Source organism: Leptinotarsa decemlineata, unplaced genomic scaffold (genome assembly GCF_025532065.1).
Source record: "Leptinotarsa decemlineata unplaced genomic scaffold, Ldec_3_MD MMD2_tig00026336_RagTag_RagTag, whole genome shotgun sequence".
Taxonomy (NCBI): Eukaryota; Metazoa; Arthropoda; class Insecta; order Coleoptera; family Chrysomelidae; genus Leptinotarsa; species Leptinotarsa decemlineata.
The window spans coordinates 709984-734702 of NW_027412692.1; the positions used below are offsets into that span (position 1 = coordinate 709984).

The window sequence follows — 24719 nt, forward strand, 5'->3', positions numbered from 1 at the left end:
CATGAAACTTCATTGCGCATGCCTTGAAGGCTCACTGAAAATTCGTAAATGGATGAAGTTGTGTTGTGTTATATGGGATTAGCAGTCTAGGATTAAGGTTATGTCGATGGTGTCTGTGTTAGAAAGGATAAAAGTATGCATCCGCCAGATACGTCTATTGGACATATTGGAACTAAGCCAGACGATAAAACACAGGTAATATTTCAATCCTGTGAATGACATCTGATTCATTTCAATAACGAATGTTAGGAGTACAAACTTAATCAATAATTCTATGTTCATATGAAAGTAGTTGTCTCGAAAGTATTTTTTCTTTTGTGTAAATGAATGATTATATGAAAGCAGTTGTTTCGCAAGTGCGTTTTCTTCCAGTTTGTGTCTGAGAGTTAATTCTTTACATAAACTTCACATCTTTGTATAGAGTTCACTTTGAAATCAATGGACGATTCCAGTACCCTCATATTCAGTGTTGCCACTAAAAAAATTTCGGGTCTAAATCGACTGACATTTTCTAGGCCTTTTTTGGAATGATTCAAAGTCGGAACAGATAAAATTTGTAATTTTATGGATACATGGATGTTCCCGGATATATGAATCGTAGTATTAAAGTTGATATGAATAAAAATAAAAAATCCTAGGGAACCTTGAATTTGTACGTTGTTTAATAGTGATAATTCTGTCATTAGTTGGCATTAGTTGTGTTGTTAGTTGTTGTTTTTCAGTTGGGTATCTGCCACACGTACCTACAAAGTCGTAGGTCTGAATGACAGGAAAGGGGCAACCTTTCCTGTCATATATATATATATATATATATATATATATATATATATATATATATATATATATATATATATATATATATATATATATATGATAATAGATGAGTACTTTCTGATCATTCCCATATATATCATATATCCCATATCATACTAATCTATTCATATTTTGATTTTCATGGAATTATTTTCCAGCAGCTTGACTGCATTAACCATTCTCGATTTTATATGAAACTCTCAGGACTGATGAAAATGCTCAAAATGCACCTACCACCTGAATGGGGTTGGCCAAAGTGATATGCACTGTCCGCCACTCGCAATGGAACACCCCATTTTTACGGTAAAACATATTAGGGGGCAGAATAGGCTCAAAATTCGTTCAGATTCGTGATCAGGACTTACTACGAATACACTTTTTTCCTGGAAAAATTTCAGTCCTGAAAAATCCGAATTTGTCTCACTTCTCATGGAAACATCCCCGTATCTTCCGTAATATTCGAGGTAGAACGATGAAACTCTCAGACCTGATGGAAATGCTCAAAATGCACCTACCCTTTGGATGGGGTTGGCCAAAATGATATACACTGTCCGCCATTCGCGATGGAACACCCCATTTTTAGATAAAACATACTACGGGGCAAAATAGTTCGCTTCCAATACCTGAACCCCTTCATTCTATCTGGAGAGTACTCTCAGGTATGAAAGATACAGATGCTGTGAGATGCTATCATCCATTTTGAGCCTATCTGAGGAAAATGTCACAGCACCATATTCTCAGATTATCGAGATAGTGTGAAGCAGTGTATGAAAAATTATCGATGGCGGCATTTATTATAACTGAAGAAGATTATTCGTAAAACTAATTCTGGTTGCTGAACATCCAAATTCTATCCCAACCAGAAGTGAGAGCTCTCGATTGATGAGCAAAAACTGCAAAAAATGGGAAAAATCTATATTCAAAGGTTCACATCTCAAAAACTGTACAATTCTGAGCTTTGACTGTGGACACTTTCAATCAGCACATCAAGAACTACAACATATCAAAATTTTGGCAAAATTCAAGGCAAACCATTTCTCATAAGAAATGTGCTGGGTCCTTTATCAAAATATTGAAGAAACATTTTACCATCCGAAACAAAATTAATCTTCATACTCTTTGCAACACCGAAACAACTGTTAATTTTCAAAGGAAAAATTGCTGAATTGTTGTCTGAAATCAATTGAAGGGATTGAATTACATCAGTTTCATTGAATCATGCGGTGCCCTGAAATCACCATGGAAAACAGTTGCTCATTGATATTCACCGTCAACCTGACAATATTGTTGAAAGATCTTGTTGTATTAACCCCTAGACCAGTTTTCATTGCATTTGTTGTTTCTAGTATTGTTGTTCTTTCAATCACCGTTGTTCCTGTTGTTTCTGCCGTGTTTTTGTTCCCATTGTGCTTATTGTTCCTGTATTTGTGTTGGATATTGTTCCTATGTTCCAGTTGTTTACTGTTCGTGAGTTTCTGTTCATATTTTAATATTTCTGAAGTTCCCATTTTAACTGATATCAGCTCATTTTGATTGACAAAGTTTAACATGGCACGTCTGTCACTTCAAGCAAAAATTGAAAAAAAATCTACTTCAATTATTAAGGAAGATACGGGGGTATTTCCATGAGAAGAGTAACACATTTTTTCCTGAAATTTTTTCCGAAAAAAAGTTTAATCGCAGTAAGTTGGTAGTCCTGATAACGAATCTGAAGGAATTTTGAGCCTATTTTGCCCCCTAATATGTTTTACCGGAAAAATGGGGTGTTCCATCGCGAGTGGCGGACAGTGTATATCACTTTGGCCAACCCCATTCAGGTGGTAGGTGCATTTTGAGCATTTCCATCAGTCCAGAGAGTTTCATCGTTCTACCTTGAATATTACGGAAGATACGGGGGTGTTTCTATGAGAAGTGAGACACACTATATATATATATATATATATATATACACCTACCCTTTGGATGGGGTTGGCCAAAATGATATACACTGTCCGCCATTCGCGATGGAACACCCCATTTTTAGATAAAACATACTACGGGGCAAAATAGTTCGCTTCCAATACCTGAACCCCTTCATTCTATCTGGAGAGTACTCTCAGGTATGAAAGATACAGATGCTGTGAGATGCTATCATCCATTTTGAGCCTATCTGAGGAAAATGTCACAGCACCATATTCTCAGATTATCGAGATAGTGTGAAGCAGTGTATGAAAAATTATCGATGGCGGCATTTATTATAACTGAAGAAGATTATTCGTAAAACTAATTCTGGTTGCTGAACATCCAAATTCTATCCCAACCAGAAGTGAGAGCTCTCGATTGATGAGCAAAAACTGCAGAAAATGGAAAAAATCTATATTCAAAGGTTCACATCTCAAAAACTGTACAATTCTGAGCTTTGACTGTGGACACTTTCAATCAGCACATCAAGAACTACAACATATCAAAATTTTGGCAAAATTCAAGGCAAACCATTTCTCATAAGAAATGTGCTGGGTCCTTTATCAAAATATTGAAGAAACATTTTACCATCCGAAACAAAATTAATCTTCATACTCTTTGCAACACCGAAACAACTGTTAATTTTTAAAGGAAAAATTGCTGAATATTTGTCTGAAATCAATTGAAGGGATTGAATTACATCAGTTTCATTGAATCATGCGGTGCCCTGAAATCACCGTGGAAAACAGTTGCTCATTGATATTCACCGTCAACCTGACAATATTGTTGAAAGATCTTGTTGTATTAACCCCTAGACCAGTTTTCATTGCATTTGTTGTTTCTAGTATTGTTGTTCTTTCAATCACCGTTGTTCCTGTTGTTTCTGCCGTGTTTTTGTTCCCATTGTGCTTATTGTTCCTGTATTTGTGTTGGATATTGTTCCTATGTTCCAGTTGTTTACTGTTCGTGAGTTTCTGTTCATATTTTAATATTTCTGAAGTTCCCATTTTAACTGATGTCAGCTCATTTTGATTGACAAAGTTTAACATGGCACGTCTGTCACTTCAAGCAAAAATTGAAAAAAAATCTACTTCAATTATTAAGGAAGATACGGGGGTATTTCCATGAGAAGAGTAACACATTTTTTCCTGAATTTTTTTCCGAAAAAAAGTTTAATCGCAGTAAGTTGGTAGTCCTGATAACGAATCTGAAGGAATTTTGAGCCTATTTTGCCCCCTAATATGTTTTACCGGAAAAATGGGGTGTTCCATCGCGAGTGGCGGACAGTGTATATCACTTTGGCCAACCCCATTCAGGTGGTAGGTACATTTTGAGCCATTTCCATCAGTCCAGAGAGTTTCATCGTTCTACCTTGAATATTACGGAAGATACGGGGGTGTTTCTATGAGAAGTGAGACACAATATATATATATATATATATATATATATATATATATATATATATATATATATATATATATATATATATATATATATATATATATATATATATATATATATATATATATATATATATAATTTTTCAGTCGGGTATTGCAGTCAATCAATGCGGGAATCTCATTAGAATGGATAAATTGGGGAGTGGTAAGTAAATTCGAATAAAATACATGCATTTCGAAACTGGTCTGTGATTTTATCGCTGAGGAAACTTGCACAAATATCTGTCAGATATATAAAACATCGAACATCCATCGATGTATTAGCCGGAAAAGTAGTTGTTTTCCGGCAGACTTTTACCAGATGCTTAATCCATATGAGTACGGTTGTACTTACTATATATTACATTAAAAATCATATTTCAACAAATTTTTATTGAACTTGTAATAAATATTACATATGTTATTGCAGTTTAACAAGTGACGAATATCTCACCCACTCACAGATCTATGATATTTGAGTAACTTCTGAAAATAATTAAAAAAATAAATTAATATTTCATGCCAGACAAATCAGTAGATCATAATATTTATGAGTAATACTTAGTTCAAAGATGAATATAGATTACTAAAAACCATTCAATGTTATTTGGAGAACTGGAAAAAAAAATTATGACACTGGGAAAAATGTGTTTTGCATCAATATGGCAAAATAACCCTTTCTTTTATGAAAGTTGAACTATAATTTGCTTCGCTCAATAATGGAACAATTTCTGATTTTATTACTCTGGATTGTTTTTGTTAAATTGAATAATATATCATATCATATTACATGAGATGGCTTCTCTAACTTTTGTCATCGGTGTCGGTTGTCATGTTACTGGTTCACACCGTTACCTCAACAAATACAATACAAAAAAATAGATATTAAGAATATGGAATGGAAAATGAATACAATGAAAAACAATATAAACAGTAAATGCATATGACAACTGATCCTAATGACAAATACCTACACATAAACACATGTGATGCAAACAAAATACCTACATTTTGATATGGACGATAAAATCGATTTAGTGGAAACGCGAAGCAAAACACCAAACAAAACTCAAAAACGGGCACTAAAACATCATTTACATACGATAGCTGACACTAATGACAAATACAGAGTAACCCACAGAAAAAATATCTACAGGTGTTCCAAATAAAATCCTATTGTATGACATTGAGTCGCGTGTAAGAATTCGAATTATCTTTTAGGCCACATGTAATAAAAATTCAATAAAACTGATACTGGTTGAACAAAGAAAAGAATAATTCACATATTAGGAGATCTCAATTTTCTCGGAGAGTATTTCAAACGTCAGCAGATTCCCACTGTTTGGACAATATTTACTACTTTAGAAACTTTGTAAAAATATGAAATCAAATGATATATTTGATATAGAGATATATTTGATATAGAGCATTGAAATATTTCATCTTCAAACCAGATAACTATAAAAAAGTTTACCCTTTCTCACTGCTTGGAACTGTGCCACCCATCCGGATCCACCGTTATGTATGGAAGAAGTATATGTTATTTCAATGGAAGACTCTGATCGATAAACTGTTCCTACTTTATACTGAAACAATAAAATTACATTTTAATTGCATTTTTTATTTTCTCATATACCTATAATTGATACGATACAAGCAACATTTAAAATACTTCCGGAAGTGAACCGATGTTACGTTACGGATCATTAACTCATATGGATACTAGTCCTAGTAGTCATTGGTTTATATATGTTTTATATAAACATATATTGCAAAATAATATATAAGGTAAAATTGTAAAATTAATTTATGTTGGTATACCTGTATGGGTGGTACGTGTGGATGGTTTACCTGTATGGGATACCTATATAGCATAAATAAGGTTAGCTTCTCATTAGTTTCTAGTTTTAATCTTCCTCTTTGAAGATGATCACTTGGTGATCGAAACACGTGTCGAGGTGTTGAAAATAACGATTAGGTGTTGGGAAAAAACTCCAGCAATATTCATTACTACACCAAAGGTTCCAAACAGTGTATCATAATTACTAAAGTTGGTTATCTACTTACATCTTGGCAGAGTACTGCAGTAGTGGTAGTGCCAGAACTAGTGTGGGTCTTCACTTTTACAGATGTTTGTTCACATTGTCCTTGTATGTCAAAAACTGAAATAAAATAGGTGACATTAATGTATTGTGATTCCATCCATACTTATTTTCTAATTGTTATCACATGTCACATTGTTTTCCAATAAAAAATCAAGTTAATAAAAATAATATTGAAAACAATCATACACACCCTTCCTCTAATTCCTGTATGATTTCGATTTCAATCTGATAATTTCAAAATAACCACTTTAAAATCGAAGAAATTTCGACTTTAGTCTCGAAATTTCGACTTTCAAACGCGAAATTAACTCCAAATTACGAGATTGAAGTCAAAATTGAGTTCAATCTCGTAATTTTGAAATTTCGACTTTGAATCTCGAAATTTCGAGTTTAATCTCGAAATTTCGAATTCAATTTCGAAACTTCGACTTCAAACTCGAATATAGGACTTTTTAACTTCAAACTATGAGATTAAAGTCGAAATTTCCATTTTTATCTCAAAATTCCGACTTCAAACTCGAATATAGGACTTTTTAACTCCAAATTAAAAGATTAAAGTCGAAATTTCGAGTTCAATCCTTACGACCTTGCGATCTTAAACTCGAAATTTCCACTTTAATCTCAAAATTCCGACTTCATTTCCAAATTACGAGATTAATACTTTATTAGAATCTAATCGACTTCAAAACTCGAATATAGGACTTTTTAACTTTAAATTACGAGATTGAAGTTGAAATTTCCACTTTAATCTCGAAATTTCGACTTCAAACTCAAATATAGGACTTTTTAACTCCAAATTAAAAGATTAAAGTCGAAATTTCGAGTTCAATCCTTAAGACCTTGCGACCTTAAACTCGAAACTTCCACTTTAATCTCAAAATTCCGATTTCAAACTGGAATATAGGACTTTTCAACTCCAAATTACGAGATTGAAGTTGAAATTTCCACTTTAATCTCAAAATTTCGACTTCAAACAAATTTGTTAGTATGTCACAATGTCTAAAACTGACGATTTTGTATAGTTCTTCCTCAAAGTTATTGTGATATGTCAGTTTTTTTCTGATTGATTCGGCCGTTACTTGATGAAGATTCATAGTGATTTCAAAAAGTACATCTCACGATTTGATCTTTACAAACATTGTGGAGATCAAGTCGTGAGGTGTAGTTTTTGAAATTATGTCAGTTTGTTAAGTCAGTTTTCATCTATGGAATAAAATTGAAATTGGGTTAACCAATTTATTGACATTTTTGAATTGAAGTTTATATCAAATAGCTAGTTTTGATATTTTTTCATTGGACAATAAATATATGACTATTTGCCCCTTTTTTCAAATTGCTAACACGGTAGAGAAATATGAAAAATATTTGGCAATGCTGTAAACCAGTTTGTAAGACTTGCCCTAACTCTGAACAACTTTGCCAGGTTTACTAAGTCTTCAGAATGCTGATGGAAGTGGTAGATTATAGTTTAGGTTCTCAACAGCACAGGCAAAGAAATATTCCCTGTATGGACTGAATGGTCGATAGTGGATGAATCGAACTGACATTGTATCTCTACCCTGTCCAACCAAACAACAGAGTGCTCCAAAATATTATCATGCATAGTGCACGTGATAACCCTTTTGAAAATATGCGGCTGGGTATAGGAATTTTTTTAGGTGGAGTGTAGGGTCACAAATCATCAGTTTCTTCAGCCGTATTAGTACTTGACACTTTAAAAATTTTAAACTTCAAATTTTTACTTGTAACGAAGATATCGCTGAAAATCAAATCATGTGTGATGAAGCAGGTAGGTACTCAGGAAAAGACCTTTGATGTAGGAATTCAAGTTAATAAAAAGGTTTTTTGAAGATCATAAGCTAAACAGACCGTAAATAGTATATACCACCGAAAAAGAAATTGTTCTAAAGAAATTGAAAATACAGAAAGTACTGGAAAAAATTACTACTAAGTTCCCCCGAGGACAGTGAGAATTTGAGTACATCAAACATGACTTCTGTTGATTCATCATCAGATTCTACTTTGTCTGGAATATTAGTTGAAAACTGGAATTCGAAAAACAATATTGAGCGAAGATCTATTTACGTCATAGAGAAAAATCCGAAGTTATGTCTTGGAATCCCAAGGTACTCTTTATTCATTATAGAACTTTTGTCTCAAAAATGCCAGTTACCCAGAATTGATACATACATTACTTTGAAGAAAATTGAATTTAATTGACGATAGCAGCGATTCATAATCTCCAACTACAGGCCCGGTTGCCACCGCTCGAAGCTCGTTTGCCTGGTGTGATGTCACGATGTACTTCGGGCGATCTCACATTTTCAATTGCTCATGCTCAGTTGTTAATTGACATAAGAACCGGAAAATTTTGTGGGATACTTTTATAATAAGTATATAATTTTCAATAAAAAACTAAATTAGCCTGAATGAGCCCATTCAATGTTACAGTGCCGGAGTGATCAGTTACTATATCCATCCAACAAACAAAGCATGATCACCACGCACATTTGCATCTATTGGGTAAAATAAACAAACCTCCTCGCGCTGGCCAATCAGTCTTAACTGCAATCGGTTGGCGGAATTAATTGTTACAGTGTCGGAGAGGCAGGTACGTTTTAACGGCGGTGGTGTGTACATATACGTTATTTTGAAGTTTAAAATTTTTAAAATGTCAAGTACTGATACGGCTGAAAAAACTGCTAATTTGTGTCCCAACACTCCGTCTAAAAAAAATTCTTTAACTGTGTAATGAATCTGAAGCCGCCCCTGATCGATATGCCGGCCGACTCAGCAAATAAATACATGGCATCACCGCGAATGAATGCAGTCGGAAATCGCCGGTAAAACTCTAGCACCGAACCGACTACAGATTTCTAGAAAGGGCCGTTACCGATATAAGCACGCCTTCCCGACCCAAGAGGGCAGTTCAGAAAGTGAATCGAGCGGCCAAACAAGAAATTCAAATAGTGGAAATAAATTAAGGGTTAGTTGCTAAGTGTTGTAAATGAATTAGTTTATGATTAGTGAAATCTTGTTGGGAATAAATTTGTTTAAAACATTTAATTCTTTAATTTGTTACAACTCATCATGGATGGACAGAGTTTAGCTAGTTGCTTGGTTGTGTGGTTGGACAGAGTTTGGTTAGTTTTCTATCTCACATGTTCTCATCCATTGATCAATTCTTCAAATTCAAATCTTGAGGATAGTCGGTACTTCTGACGTCATACCCTGCCGGTTTTAGAAAAGACAACTTGTTTGGAAATTTATTTTGAGAAACAATTTTAAGGACCAAAATTTGAAAAACATTCCTCATTTCTCATTGTTCTGGAAATTATGGCTCTTATCCATAAATTGGTGTTCTCTTCTATTATCTTCAGGCAATAAAGTATGTTTGATTTGATTTATTGAATTACTCACTTGTAAATTTCAATGCTGTCTGCAAGCCAACAGGTACTTTTATCACCCAGGTACACTCTGTGTCGTTTCTGAACGCATTCGGATACAGAGGACTGTACACTTTTCCTTTGTTGTTGTACATCTCACCTCCACATCCTCTGCCATTGTCGGTACTGGTATACACGAAGTCGAATTTCATCATGAACCTAGTTCCGTCTTTAGCAAATGAGTGTACAAATAGTTGATTGGTGAAAGAAAATATTGGATCGGGGATTCTGTATCCGCAAGCATTTAGTAAAATTTTTCCGGTGGGAGAACCGTCTCTTATCTGTAAATACGAGAGAATCGAGAAAAAAAATTGAGAATTGTGCTTAACGTAATTGAAAAGTGAATATGTTTGAGAAGAAATGTCTGGCTGTCTACTTCTGCATTATCGAATAGAAAATATGAACGTCGAACTGAATAGGAAATATTTCCTTTTCAGTTCAACGAAAATCGTATGACTGTAATTGAATCATCTAGTTGTATTGATACTTTTCACGAATTATCACTGTGACAAGAGCAGATGTGTCTCTTTCAGCAATATGAAGTTGGTAAGTTTCAGCAAAAATTGAATGAATCGTCTTTCAAGTCTATCACTTATCAAATGCGGTGATCAAAGTTCTTGTAAGCCCGTACGTTTTTAATTTTCGTAATCCTGAATTTGATAATAAACGAAAGTTTTTGTCGAATTAAATGTTTCGGTATAATCGTCAAACTGTAACTCTGCCCTTCAATGGAGAACATTGAAAAATTAATTCTAATTTGAAAGCAAATTTTTTCAACAATGAATGATCAACTTACCCATCCACCTTAATAATGCTATACAGGGTGGTTATTATAATCTTGACATTGAATGAAATTGAATAATCTTTAATCATTCTTTCATAATAAAACATGCAAGTGCAATTACAATAACATATATGAAATACAGTCAAATTAAATATATGGTTGATGTGTTTTAAAAAGAACATATTATGGAATGGTAAGATGGAATTGAAAGATGAAATTCAGTAGTATTGGGATAGTAAAGCCAAGGGAATATAAATAAAATACTGATTAATACAGTTTTTTGTATGATTTTCACTATAAAGGGTTTTACAAAAACCGCGACACGTGTTTCGCTATACAATAGCTTCCTCAAGCATAAACTGAGAGTAACTTCTAAATTACAACCATTTCATAGTTTAACCTATTACTTACTCGTCTGCCTGAATAATTAATCTACCTGAAAAGGTTAGGTATGAATTCATTAACTATATCAATACATTTTCCGAAAGTATACCAGTAAATATACATAATTATTTTTACCTGCAAATGAACAGATTCAATAATGGCGAATTATTCAATTCAGTTTGATCGTTCATAAAATGTTGAAAGTTTTTGAATTTGTTTATTTCCATACTCTACAACAGGTTTAGTTTCAAACTTTTCTTCAGGAAACGGAGGGGCTTGTATGCATGGTTGAACTCATGTCCCTCTGAGATTAAATGAGTGGCATATGTGGAATTTATTTTTCTATTCTGGAAACTATATTTGTGTTCCTTGATGCGGGCTTTGAACACTCTTCCAGTTTGCCCTATATAAAACATCGGACATGACTCACACGATAATTTATACACTCCTGATTTTTCTGAAACTGAACTTTTATCTTTGTTATTCTTAATATGCATGCCTAAGTTGTTGTTGGTTTTGAAAGCAATATTTACACCTTTGCTGTGCGGAAAATCTGAAATATTTGTAGTGGGTTGGCCTAAGTAGGTTAAGGTTCTATAACTTTTATCCTCTTCTCTTCGAATTGGGTAAACTTATAGGGCAAACTGGAAGAGCATTCAAAGCTCGCATAAAGGAACACAAATATAGTTTCCAGATAGGAAAAATAAATTTCACATAGACCACTCATTTAATCTCAGAGGGACTTGAGTTCAACCATGCATACAAGCCCCTCCATTTCCAGAAGAAAGGTTTGAATCTTAACCTGTTGGAGAGTATGGAAATAAACAAATTCAAAAACTCTCAACATCTTATGAACGATCAAACTGAATTGAATAATTCGCCATTATGGAATCTATTCATTTGCAGGTAAAAATAGTTAGGTATATTTACAGGTATACTTTCGGAAAATTTATTTAGGCAGACGAGTAGATAATAGGTTCGGTTAGAGTATAAAGTGGTTGTAATTTAGAAGTAACTCTCAGTTTCTGCTTGAGGAAGCTATTGTATAGCGAAACACGTGTCGCGGTTTTTGTAAAACCCCTTATAGTGAAAATCATACAATGAACTGTATTAATTATTTTATTAATATTGATTTTCATCAGATATCGGCCAGTTGTATTCAATTATAAATAAAAAAGGTTATATTCCCTTGGTTTTACCAAGGAAAACATTAGGAGTTGTAAACTGCCTATCTCTGTATTATCCTATTTGGTTTCTTTCATATATTACCCTGCCTTACTCTACCTTTCATTAGTTAGAACATCGAACTAATATGAAAACTATGTGTTAATCTCTTTTATATACTTTATGTTTATCTTCAAAGCTTGCGTTTATTCATGTGATTTCAGTGTCATTTATATAAACTTGGTGAAACCACGCGAATCAGCTAAAAACTCAACTTTATCGAATGAAGAATAATTCTGTGTAACTTTTTTTACATATTTTACCATTCAAATTAACATTACCGAATAATAACGTCCAATGAGTAAATAAAATCAATAAATAGTGTGTAGAATGAAAAGTGTTTCCATCTACAATTTACTGCCTTCTTTCTCGAAAAACCGTTGACCTCTCTCAACAATCGAGTTGAAATCAATGCTGAATAGGTTAATTAAAAATTATGGATTCGTCAATGTATGATGTTTCAAAAGTTTTATCCATTTCTATGTGTTTTTGTAGATGTTTATCTCAATAAATATTTGTTCTACCGTGTCGTTGTAATGAGTGATTTTTTGCTGGTATCTTTTTGGCAACACTGTTTTTGACAGATCACGCGTGAATCGTGTCTTGTGTCGTTGTCAAACTTGTTCAGTTTGGTCTATAATTTAACCATAAATCGACTTACGAATGAACAACGCTTGCAAATTATTGAATTTTATTATCAAAATTCATGCTCGGTGAAGAAAGTGCATCGTGCACTTCTTCCAATTTATGGGCAGTTTCGTCGGCCTACTGAGGGAGCTATTCGGAAGCTTGTGACTAAATTTCGAACCCAGTTTACATTATGGGGCATTAAGCCACCAACACGCATACGTAGAGTGAGGACCGAAGAAAATATTGCGGCTGTATCCGCCAGCATTCGTGATGACCGTGAAATGTCGATTCGCCGCCGTTCGCAGAAATTGGCCTCTGTTACTCCACTACGTGGAAAATTTTGCGAAAGGATTTGGGTGTAAAACTCTATAAGAATTGGCTGGTGCAAGAATTGAAGCCACACGAACTCCCACAACGTCTAACATTTGGTGAATGGGCGCTGGCAAAGTCGGAGGAAGATCCACATTTTTATCGAAAAATTGTGTTCAGCGACGAGGCTCATTTCTGGTTGAATGGATACGTTAACAAGCAAAACTGCCGCATCTGGAGTGAAGACCAGCCACAAGCATTGCAAGAGCTACCGATGCATTCCGATAAAGTCACTGTTTAGTGTGGATTAGGGGTCGGTGGCATCATCGGGCCGTACTTCCTCAAAGACGATAATGGTCGGAACGTTACTGTGAACGGCGAGCGCTACCGTGTGATGATTGACGACTTTTTGTTGCCCAAAATGAAAGAATTGCTCATGCCTGACATGTGGTTTCAACAAGACGGTGCCACATGCTACACGGCACGCGAAACAATGGCCCAATTAAGAGCCGCCTTTGGTGAACACCTTATCTCACGTTTGGGGTCCGTCAGTTGTCCGCCTAGATCGTGTGATTTAACGTCTTTGAATTATTTCTTGTGGGGTCATGTTAAGGCTCATGTATACAGGGATAAACCAGCAACGACTGACGCTCTGGAAGCCAATATTGAAGCATTTATACCTGAAATACCGGTCGATATGTTAGAGAGAGTGTGCTGAAATTGGACCTTGCGCATGGGCCATCTAAAGCGGAGCCGCGGACAATATTTGCATGAAATCATTTCAAACATTAAATTATAATGATCGTTCTATCGATTGCAATAAAAATGTCATCAATTTTTTCAATTTTTTTGTGTTGTATTGAAAATAAAATCCTATACTTCATAAAAAATCACCCGTTATATACTGATCGATAGAGAATTTTGCACTCTATACATTGAAGCTGCTCATTTTTTCAAATTTTAAGTTTTTTGCCTCTTTTCAATTTATTACTACATGAGTCGTTAGGCGATTTTTGGCCAATTTTTCTCTTGGATTTCAAATTGAGCCAAAGCGCTACCGAAACAGCCCGAAAAATCAACAAGGCATTTGATAATGATAGTGTTAATGAATGCACTGTTCCATGTTGGTTTGCGAAATTTCGTTTCGTATATTTTATCCTTGAAGATGAGCCCCGAATTGGTCGAACTGCAGTTATCCAGGTCGAAGATTTGGGGGCCCTGGCGGAGACTGACCCATCACAAACGAAGTGTGGGATGGCAGAAGAACCGAACATCCCGTCCACGACAACGCCCGTCCGTTTAAGAAACCACCGTCCCAAAATTGAACCAATTGGGCGTCGAAATTATCCCTCAGACACCATGCTCCCCAGATCTCTCGCTGTCCAATTATTTTGGTTTCAAGCACTTCCATAACCTTCTCACCGGTGGAACTTTCGCCAATTAGAACCAGGCGAAAACGCCCTTCGTCGACTTCATCGAATCTCGATCACGCACTTTTCATGCTGTCAGCAATACTGACAACAATGCTGGCAAAAGTGCACTGATTCAAATGACGATTATTTCGATAAAATTGAATAAATATTCACTGAGATATTACAGTTCAAAGTAGACTCATAAAAACGGACAAAACTTTTGAAACAACCTCATGGAAGGTTTTGGATAGTTTTGAATTTTTCAGCATTGCTCGGAAATACTCTGGCGCTCTGAATCTGTTTTGTTTCTAGTATTTCAATTTTGTGTTCTTTAGTGACAAGTGAATAATGATTATTTTCAGAAGCAAATATATTACATTCATATAAAAAAGGAGTTTTTTATTTGAAATATTGTTTGGAGATAGTTTTGAAAAGTAAACCAAATATTTTTCGCAGACAGATGGCAAATAAGACCTCTAAATGAGTGAGAGTGAGTGAAATTCTAGTACCGAACCGACTACAGAATTCTAGAAAGGACCGTTACCGATATAAGCACGTCTCCTCGACCCAAGAGGGCTGTTCAGAAAGTGAATCGAGCGGCTAAACAAGGAATTCAAATAGTGGAAATAAATTAAGCGTTAGTTGCTAAGTGTTGTAATTAATAAATTAGTTTGTGATTATTGAAATATTGTTGGAAATAAATTTGTTCAAGACAAGTTAATTTATTAATTTGTTACAATATATTATCAGTTTCATTAAATAGATAGTATTAGATGTGTTGTGTTCATGATGTCATCTAGAATGATATCAAAAAATTTCGCACTGGTAGAGTCTTTGGTATTATTATTATTATGGAATTTTGAATGAATCAGTGTAAACTTCTTTGATATAAACATATAGTAAGATTTCTGTAATTCACCAAATGAATTTACTGTATCCAAATAATCAAAATATATAAGGAACAAAAGAGGTACTAGAATTGATCCTTGCGGTACCAACTCGTTGAAGAATAGGTCGATAAATATTATTATACTCACTACTAACGCTGCATCCGTACAATTCACAGTGTGAATCATATAGAATGTGTTGAAATATATAGATATTGTACGATTTTCGGGTACAATAATGGAAAATGAACAGTTTCTATTTTTATATCCATTCGACACTCTACTTTCTAAACTGGTATAATTTCTGTTGCATCCTGAAACGTAATGTCTGATAACAGAATCCAAAATTTACAGAAAAAAAACTTACCTGCAATTGAATATTCCAGTTTGAATCCTGATCCTTTGAACATGGAGTTTTTACTGGTGAATGTTATGCTCAAAGCTTTGCTGGATGAATAATAATCAAACGGTTTTTCTTCTTTTCCGCAAAACACATGACGGCCAGTTACTTCAGTGTAAGCCTTGAAAATAGAATAAAATAAATTTTTGTATGTGTGCATGGTGTCTCTAGAATTCAAAGGGAACATTTTATATTATTACTGTACCAGAAGTTTTTCTTGAGCTACAGAATTCAAATTCACTACACTTGATGCTATTACTTATCTTTTGATTGACTTTCGATTATATTCTACAATTTTTTTGTTTTGATCAGATCTCCCATAAAATATATTTATTCATATTTCACTTTTTATCGAAAATTTATATAACAGACATGATCGTTTTAATAGGACAGTAGCTAACTCAAAAAAGCAGACATTTGACACTTGTAATGTGTCCATTGCAGTTTGCCGACGTTGAATTTACAAACTAACATCGTCGGAATATTGTGCACATAAAGGAGTCATAGAAGACTGTGGTACTCTTATTTTTTTGTGACGAACAATGTGAAAATATTGTTGTTAATCATGACCGAAAGGAAATAACGCCGGCCGCCACTGGTAACCATAAACCAAACGTAACGTAGCTGAGATCGTGGAAATATCCAATGTTACCTGCCGCTCGAGAAGCCGCAAGAAACATGCTATCGATGTCGATGGAACAGCGAAATTCTACGATGTTCCATTGCGATATTTAAACGCTGGCTGCAAGCGTATTCGGACACTCAAGTACACAGTGGACGTTACAGTGCGGTACGCGAAGTGATCTAGTAAGGCGATAGACATTAAAATAATAGTTGAAATTTTCAGTTAATGATAATAATAATAATAATAATAATAATAATAAATCGACTTTATTCATCATAATATACAATAGAATACATAGCATTGACAGTAAGATACTATTTCGATAAATGATGAATTGGCGGGGGTTCAGTCTGAGCTGTTTTTCAACCCTACCATGAGAAAGGTAGTGTATACAAGTATAATCGTAATCATAATTCAGAAATCCATAAAGGCAATCGAACAGTTATATATGTGGTTATCAAGATTGTCAGTTCGAATTTCCTTTAAATTTAATTTTCAATCTTTTCTTAAAATTCTGTAGACTGGACGATTTATATTTATTCGGCAATTGGTTATAGAGCCTGGCAGCATTTTAAGAAAAACTGCGAGTATAAATGGAACTGCGATGCTTTGGGATTACTAAGATATTTTTATGTCGCGTCCGAGAGTTGGGTATGCTTGAAAACAGCTTCAATCTCAATCACAATGATAAGCTGGTTTTCGTGTCAGAAGGGTTTTGTGGGTAACTGTGAGGAGGTGTAGCTTTCTCATATTCTGCATTGAAAGCCAACCTGATTCTTTCATTTTGTGGTTGATGTTGAAGTGTTTGTTGTATTTAAAGTAAAATAAAGTTAGTTTGATAATTCAGTATAGTCAATTATTGATCAGCCCACGAGGAAAAAAGTAACAATATCATAACACTGTTTCGAAGAGACATTTACCGGTAGTTATTAACTACATTCATTCAAAGAAATTAGTTTGTTCGCTTGTCCTGATAAAATGAATGGAAGGTTTCAAAATCATCACAACTTAGAAAATAATATTGTTGAGGTTTTTGTGGAATATGAAGATTTCTCACTTCTAAAGCTAGTTTTTTCCGGTTCATTGGAAAATACTAGATTTAATGATTGGGATAGAAATCAGGTTCACAGCTAGTGAGACCAGTGACTAGTGAACATCTTTGATGTTCCTAAACCTCAGTGGGAGAAATTGAGTTGTATGCCGTCCAAAAATAGGCAATGGAATTTTATCCCTACAGAATCGAAACACATAGTATCTTTTATTTGTTATAAAACAGCCTTACTATTTTCCAATTCTGAAATGAACACAAATCTGCTATCGTTTCCTACTTAACAGTTCTAACTGCCGAGACCAACTTACGGAGTTAGAAGATGCACTTTTAGCCTCAATTTAAGCAGCGCTATTGAAATGGTACGTCAACCCCAAGAGTTATTCGCCTCATGACAGGTAATTTTGGGAGCAGGTAAGCAGGTAAGCAGGTAAAAATATTCTTCATTTACTTGTGATGCAGTGTTTGGAACCTTTGGTGTAGTAATGAATATTAGGTAATGGAGTTCTATCCTAACACCAAATAGTTATTTTTAACACCTGTACACCTGTTTCAATCACCAAGTGATCATCTTTAAGAGGAAGATTTAATCTTCAGTTCAATCTTCCTCTTGAAGATGATCACTTGGTGATCGAAATACTTGTCGAGGTGTTGAAAATAACGGTTTGGTGTTGTGATAAAATTCCAGTAATATTTATTCTTCATTTATTAGAGATATCAAGTCGCTTCTCAGAACACTTTGTGTTCTTTCGAATGATCATTGTGATGTAACTAATTTCGCATGAAATTGATGGAAATATTACTTTCAATAATTATTACAACAAATTATGAGAATAGACGTAACTGGTCATTTTTTTTCAATGTTTTTTTTTTCAACGCGTTTTTAATCAAAATTCATTCATCAATATAACCTCCACCAAGAGCAACACAATCATTCCAGCGCCGCTCTAACAATTCAATACCACTTTTGTAGAACAATTTATCTTTTGCCTCAAAATAGATAGATAGATATATAGCACTTTATTTCCACCCAATGAACCCTTTTCCTGAAGTACGAAAAATCACTCACTAGCAGCGCTAGTAGTTCGGTAGGGACAAACACTGCGTAATCCTCATATAAACATACGGTAAAGTACAATTAAAAAAGAATGTTTATAACAGAAGAAAATGTTCCTGGAGCAAAACTAAAATTTGCAACTGTAAAGGATAACAATGTTGTAACATTAAAACGTTGGCTTGCATGCCGTAATTTGAAAGTGACTGAAAAAAAAAGTTAATTAATAGACAGTATACAGATTCTAGTAAAAGAGTAGCGGTAGATTCCAACTGTAACAAATGAAATCAAAAATAATTGAATTTCAGATTTATTTCCGAGTGAAATATGAATCAAATATAGATGGTAATGAAATAAATTTAATTGAATATAATAAATGAATATGATTTGATTGATCGAGATTATATCTCATTCTAATCAATGGTAAATAATAAATTATGGAAAAATTACTGTTCATTTCATGTTTAGAGCATACATATGGGTATTTCTTTATTTTTTGCACTGTTAAATCCACTCTTCTCGAAGCATGTATCCATTTCTTACATCTAACCTAATTTATATGAGGTTTTATAAATGGTATAAAAACACGTTTTCTTCCGGATATCGATTATCCGACGTACAGCAATGCTTTGTTGGCATTATACTAGCACAAAATAATTTTTTATATCAGATTTATATTTTTAAATAATAAATTAATATTAATTAATGTTATTAATATTAAAGAAAATATACTAAAAAAATAACATTCAATTAAATTAAATTCACATATCACATATTAAATTGACAAATTACAAATGATATTAATAATATAAATGATATAATATAATTAGATTCAATTGACATATTACAAATAAATTAGCCTTCACAAGGTTGACATAAAACAAATGAAAGTTATAGAAAAAAATGTGAATGAAAGGTTCTATATAAGATACACTCCTTGATAAAGTTCAAAGAGTTTCCATTAATGTCACACATGTTACATACTAAATTAAAATTATAACACATTAAATATACTGGTGCTTTGAGATTCACATTTGTTCTACTACTCTGACAATGAAATGTTTTCTCGTATCTTGAGTTGAGGCGTGGTACATAAAAATTTATTTTTTGTAGGAGCGGAGTGCAGGAGATGTTATTATTTATTAAATTATATAGAAATGTGACCGTAATGAGAAGTCTACGTGTATTCAGTGATATAATATTAAATTGGTTCAAAAGGATGGAATAGTCAATTCCCCTTTGGGGGTAAATGCCTGTAGTGCGAAAAGACAAGAATTTCAAGAACTTTCTTTGGACAGCTTCAATTTGTTGTATGTGAGAATTATAAATGGGATACCAGAAAATAGGCCTCAGTTCTGCAATAACTTCTTCATTCGAGCAAAATTTCTTACCGGTGACTCCGGTGAGTATTTTTTTTGGATCTGCGAACAGCCAGTAGTCGCTGGGGGCCAAATCTGGCGAGTATGGTATATGCGGGAGCAATTCGAAGCCCATTTCATGCAATTTTGCCAACGTTTTCATTGATTTGTGACACTGCATTGTCTTGATGAAGCAAACCTTTCTTTTTCTTTAAATGAGGTCGTATTTCCGCAGTTTCGTCCTTTAAACGCTTCAGTCGATGAATATTACACCACGCACATCCCAAAATACCAAGGTCATAACTTTTTCAGCCGATTGCTGTGCTTTCGGGCGCTTTGGAAAAGTTAACCAGTTGCTCTCCACTCAAGTGACGATCGTTTTTGACTCCAGAGTAAAGTGATGGATCCATGTTTCATCCATTGTCACATATCAACGCAAAAATTCCGGTTTGTTATGTTTAAACATGGCTAAACACTGCTCATAATCATCAAGACGTTCTTGTTTTTGGTCAACAGTAACGTCGCGTGGCATCCACTTTGAACAGAGCTTTCTCATAGTCAAATGCTTATGCAATATAAACCCAACAGCAACTTTTGATGCTTTATAAAACTCAGATCAGATCTTCTTTGAAGTATTGTTCCTATGTATGGAGCTCCGCCCCTAAGCATACCCTGAAGCTGCTGGATTCTATCCAGAAAAGAGCCATCCACCTGATTGGAGACGCGAACATCACTTGCAACCTTGATAGTCTAGATTCTAGAATATCGAAGAAAGGTGTGGGGATTTGTGTCTCTCTTATAGATACTTTCACGGGAAGTGTTCAAGTGGCTTGGCACATTTCATTCCACCAAGAGCGGTACATATCAGAAATACGCGACGGACAGTGGCTGCACATCGTATTGAGATTAAACTCAGTACACCTCGAACTTCACTATTCAGGAAATCTTTCATTTAGAGAACTGCCTTTATATGGAAAAAACTTCCTGAGAACGTATTTCCAAATAAATTGATGGATGTAGCCGTTACTACGTGGTAGGAGATCATAATGAAAAGAGAAATGAAAATTTCAGTGTTTTTTACCACTTTTAATTGTAACTATTATTTATTGTATTAGTTTGAGATGTCCATATAGGACCAAACTGCAGTAACGTTAGTTACAATTACAAGTGGTCAAAATATAAAAATTTTCATTTCTCTTTTCAGTATTTCCAAATGTATTTAATCTCCAGCGATTCAAATCCAATATAAATCGCTATTTTCTCACAGTAACCGCCTCATAACGCCTTGAAGATTTTTATGTAGTGCTTGTGTTTTTTTCTTAGAAAAAAACTTACCCACGCAACTTCACTTTTGGATTGTTGAAAACGAATTTGTGAATTTTTTTATGTTTTCCTGTGTTACTACATAATTTGAACGTCTACTGCGTTCTGTATCATATGTGTGTCTACGACCACGTTTGATGTCAGAAAACCAACGTTTAATTGTTGTTTCTGATGGAGCAGAGTCCTTATAAAACTTTTAAAGCCATTGCTTCGCTTGAACGGTATTTTTCCCATCAATAATCAGTGTAAAATTAAAACACGAAATTGTTTTTGATCCGTTGTTTTGAATACCTCACAAACTTATGAGTAGAATATCATCTATATGTGTTACTATTTACTTCATAAATAGAACCTGACTATAAATTGTATTTATCAATTCGTAGAAAGTCTTTTTATTCACTAATATACTTTTTAATCAACTCATTCAGACATTTTTACTTAATGCGTGATACTGTAATAGGTACTGTGAAATACAATAAATGATTCTTACCAATGACAAACTAGTCGATTGTCCGTTGAAGATTGCACCTGGTCCTAACCCTTCATGGACTATCTTGTTGTTGTTGTCTTCAAAAATTTCAATAGTATCCCCGATGCATCTAGTCAATTGTTTGTCATCTGCAGGTTTATTTTCTTCCACCAAATCGAATTCAATGAAGTGTAAGGAAATTCTTTCTAATATGTGACTAACAGATAAGGTGTATGTGCATTTAATACTAGCAGGGTATGGACTTGGGAAACCCGGGGAAGTTAATATCTTGACTTCTTCGGTAACATTGAGAGTACTGGGGCCGCAGATAGCTGAAAAATAGAATATTTTCATTCATAACTTATATATTTCTCAAGGGAAGGTTTTTAGCCCAAGTAAAAAAAACAATTAACAATAATAGAAATATGGTAACTGAAGTTGAAACTGGAGCCAAAAATAACGCATTCATGATGTAACATCACCGAGCAGTGTTAAGACACGCTATCGGCTTCATCAGTGGTATTTGTCTGAACCAGAAATGGATTGCTTGGTGGGTAGAAGCAATGACATCTCCCCTTACAGAGACGTCATTAATGGGATCGACAGAAGACCCAATCTTTGAATAATAAAAATAGACGACGCTTCCCAAAACGGTCAGTTTCAAAGCGAAACTTACATGGACCGCCGAACGAGATTAGTCTTCTGCCTTTCACTGTAAAGCATCTAGTTGAAACTAGAGTCCAAAAACACGCTTTCATGATCCAACATCAGACAATGCTGTTTCGACCCGTTGTAGGTCTCATCAGTGGTGCTAGGCTGAATCACAATAAGATCATTGGATACAATACACCGACCTTCGATGTTCAAAAGTTAAAAAGCCACATAAATGCTGACAGACCTCATTAGAAATTTTAGGCTGTATAGAATATAATTTAATTACTCCAACAAGTTCCCTGTTTCTTTTTTATGCCTAGGTGAATTTTTTTGGCTATCTCAACGTATTACTGAAGTAGACGATCATAATATACTAAGAAGCGCATTTGGCGAGTATGAATAGACTTCTTTCAACTAGGACACTGGGTTATCCTCTGGTTATCGTTTTCGACGAACTGCTCATTTATCAGGTAATTTGTGTGAATAACAAAACAAATTACCAAAATTGTAAAACCGCCAAAAAAATCCACTGGTATCACCTACTTCTGTACTGGTTTGACATCTCTTGGGATTCATTTATAAACTTCTGGAGGCGTATCTCAAGTGTGGTGTTATTAAGGTCAGATATGTTTTCCAAGTGAGTTTTCTGAGTACCAATTCCGTTGAACGTTTGAATGTCACAGGTGCATTGGATAATCCGAATGGTATTTCGTTGAATTCATTACTGAGACTGTTTTATCTTCATCTACAGGATGAAATAATACCTGCCATTTTCCAGACATGTAGTTCACTGTGTATAGTAGAAACTGTTGTATAGCGGAAAACTTATTGCTATTTTGAAACTAATTAATATAGTTTATTGTATGATTTTCACTATAAAGGGTTTAAAAAAACTGCGACACGTGTTTCGCTATAAAATCGCTTCCTCAAGCGTAAGCTATTATATAGCGGAACACGTGTGGCGGTTTTTGTAAAACCCACTGAAGTGAAAATCATACAATAAACTGTATTTATTAGTTTTAATATGGATATTCATCAAGTATCGGCCAGTTATATTCAATTGTTGCTATTTTGTAAATATGTATACCTAGTAAACTGACCGATACTTGATGAAAATTATAATGTACGTGTTTCGCTGTACGATAGCATCTTCTGCCAAAGTAAACTATATTGGTAAGTTCTGACATAGATATTCATCTAGTATCGGCCAGTTCCATTCAATCGGCTAGTATCCTGTTTCTTTTTTGGTAACAGTGATACCTTTTGATTAAATTACGTTTATTCCAAGAATACTAACTATGAAGAACTACAAGCTAATTTTTATACATTCCTTCAAGCTTCACCACACAACAGGTGATCTGTCATTACATGCATTTAAAATTCATGACTCTCTACTATCTCAAAAAATAACAAATAAGGATAAAAAACTCACACATCGCAGATTTCAGCGTAGCTTTGAATGCATTTTCCTTTTTCCCTCGAAGAAATAATCGGATGAAAGCAGCATTTCTAGAGGTGCTTATCACTGGATAGGAAATTCTACTGGAAGCATTTGGACACAATCGCTCTATTTCGTCAGAAAACGGTCCACCACCATCTCGAATCTATAATAATAATAATGATAAAAACAATTATAGGGCACATGAGCACACACCCCACGGTGTGGGGAGTGGTCATTAGTCAATAGTGCTGGTGTGCCTTCTCGATTGTGTTGGAGCTTCGGGGACAGGTCGCGACCAGCTCACCCTTCGGTGGAGATAATAATAACAATGTTTATTTTCCAATAGAATTGTGAGTGGCGACGATGACTCCCATTATTAAGACGTCATATATGGGAGCAACAGAAAACTACGAAGTAAAAGACAAGGAAGAGCAATTTTACATCTGTTTTATGCTGTGGCTGTGGCTTTCGACCAGAATATACACGATACAGACAGCGAAAACTATTTTTGAATACACTCACCTCTAGTAGAAAACATTCACACGAAGAACTATTAGCAGTATTTCCTTTACAACGGTCAGGTAAATTTAGCTCTGTAATTTCTATTAGAATTTGATGGTCCGGTGGTGCAATTATTTTCCATCCACAATCAAGGTTGGATAAATTTGGTGATTCGAGAACCATTCTATCAGTAAGATTCAGAGTACCACCACAGCCTTCCTTTGGACCTGTAAACGGATATTGTTCTTCAATACAATTGAACTGTTTATTTCAATGAAGAAAATAAACTGGAAAAAATGAGTACTTTTCATTAGAGAAAATGATTGAATTTGACATTGCAGTCAGTTTAACTGGTTTAACACATTAAAATTAGGTTGTTCCAAAGTTTTATCCACTTTAATGTCAGGTGTTTTTCTAGCTCCATATCTCAATGAATATTTAGTCTTACTATGTCGTGGTATATATTGATAGA

At 34.4% G+C, this 24719-nt stretch overlaps 1 protein-coding gene and 1 long non-coding RNA gene across 2 annotated transcripts in view; one reads left to right on the plus strand and one right to left on the minus strand.

Moving 5' to 3' along the window:
- The first annotated feature begins 42 nt into the window (after nucleotides 1-42).
- Nucleotides 43-5804, plus strand: LOC141485806 (uncharacterized). The gene is made up of 2 exons (XR_012467475.1): nucleotides 43-195; nucleotides 5648-5804. It is a non-coding gene; the product is annotated as an uncharacterized lncRNA (long non-coding RNA).
- Cubn (Cubilin) overlaps nucleotides 4572-24719 on the minus strand; it is a 117538-nt gene continuing 97390 nt past the window's right edge. The window contains exons 52-60 of the mRNA XM_023160245.2: nucleotides 24269-24474; nucleotides 23738-23909; nucleotides 21673-21983; nucleotides 15742-15895; nucleotides 15525-15688; nucleotides 9719-10025; nucleotides 6261-6355; nucleotides 5668-5779; nucleotides 4572-4679 (exon numbers count right to left, since the gene is read on the minus strand). Coding sequence (XP_023016013.2) covers nucleotides 4660-4679; nucleotides 5668-5779; nucleotides 6261-6355; nucleotides 9719-10025; nucleotides 15525-15688; nucleotides 15742-15895; nucleotides 21673-21983; nucleotides 23738-23909; nucleotides 24269-24474 — 1541 coding nt within the window. The 3' untranslated portion in view covers nucleotides 4572-4659. The remainder of the gene's footprint in view (nucleotides 4680-5667; nucleotides 5780-6260; nucleotides 6356-9718; nucleotides 10026-15524; nucleotides 15689-15741; nucleotides 15896-21672; nucleotides 21984-23737; nucleotides 23910-24268; nucleotides 24475-24719) is intronic.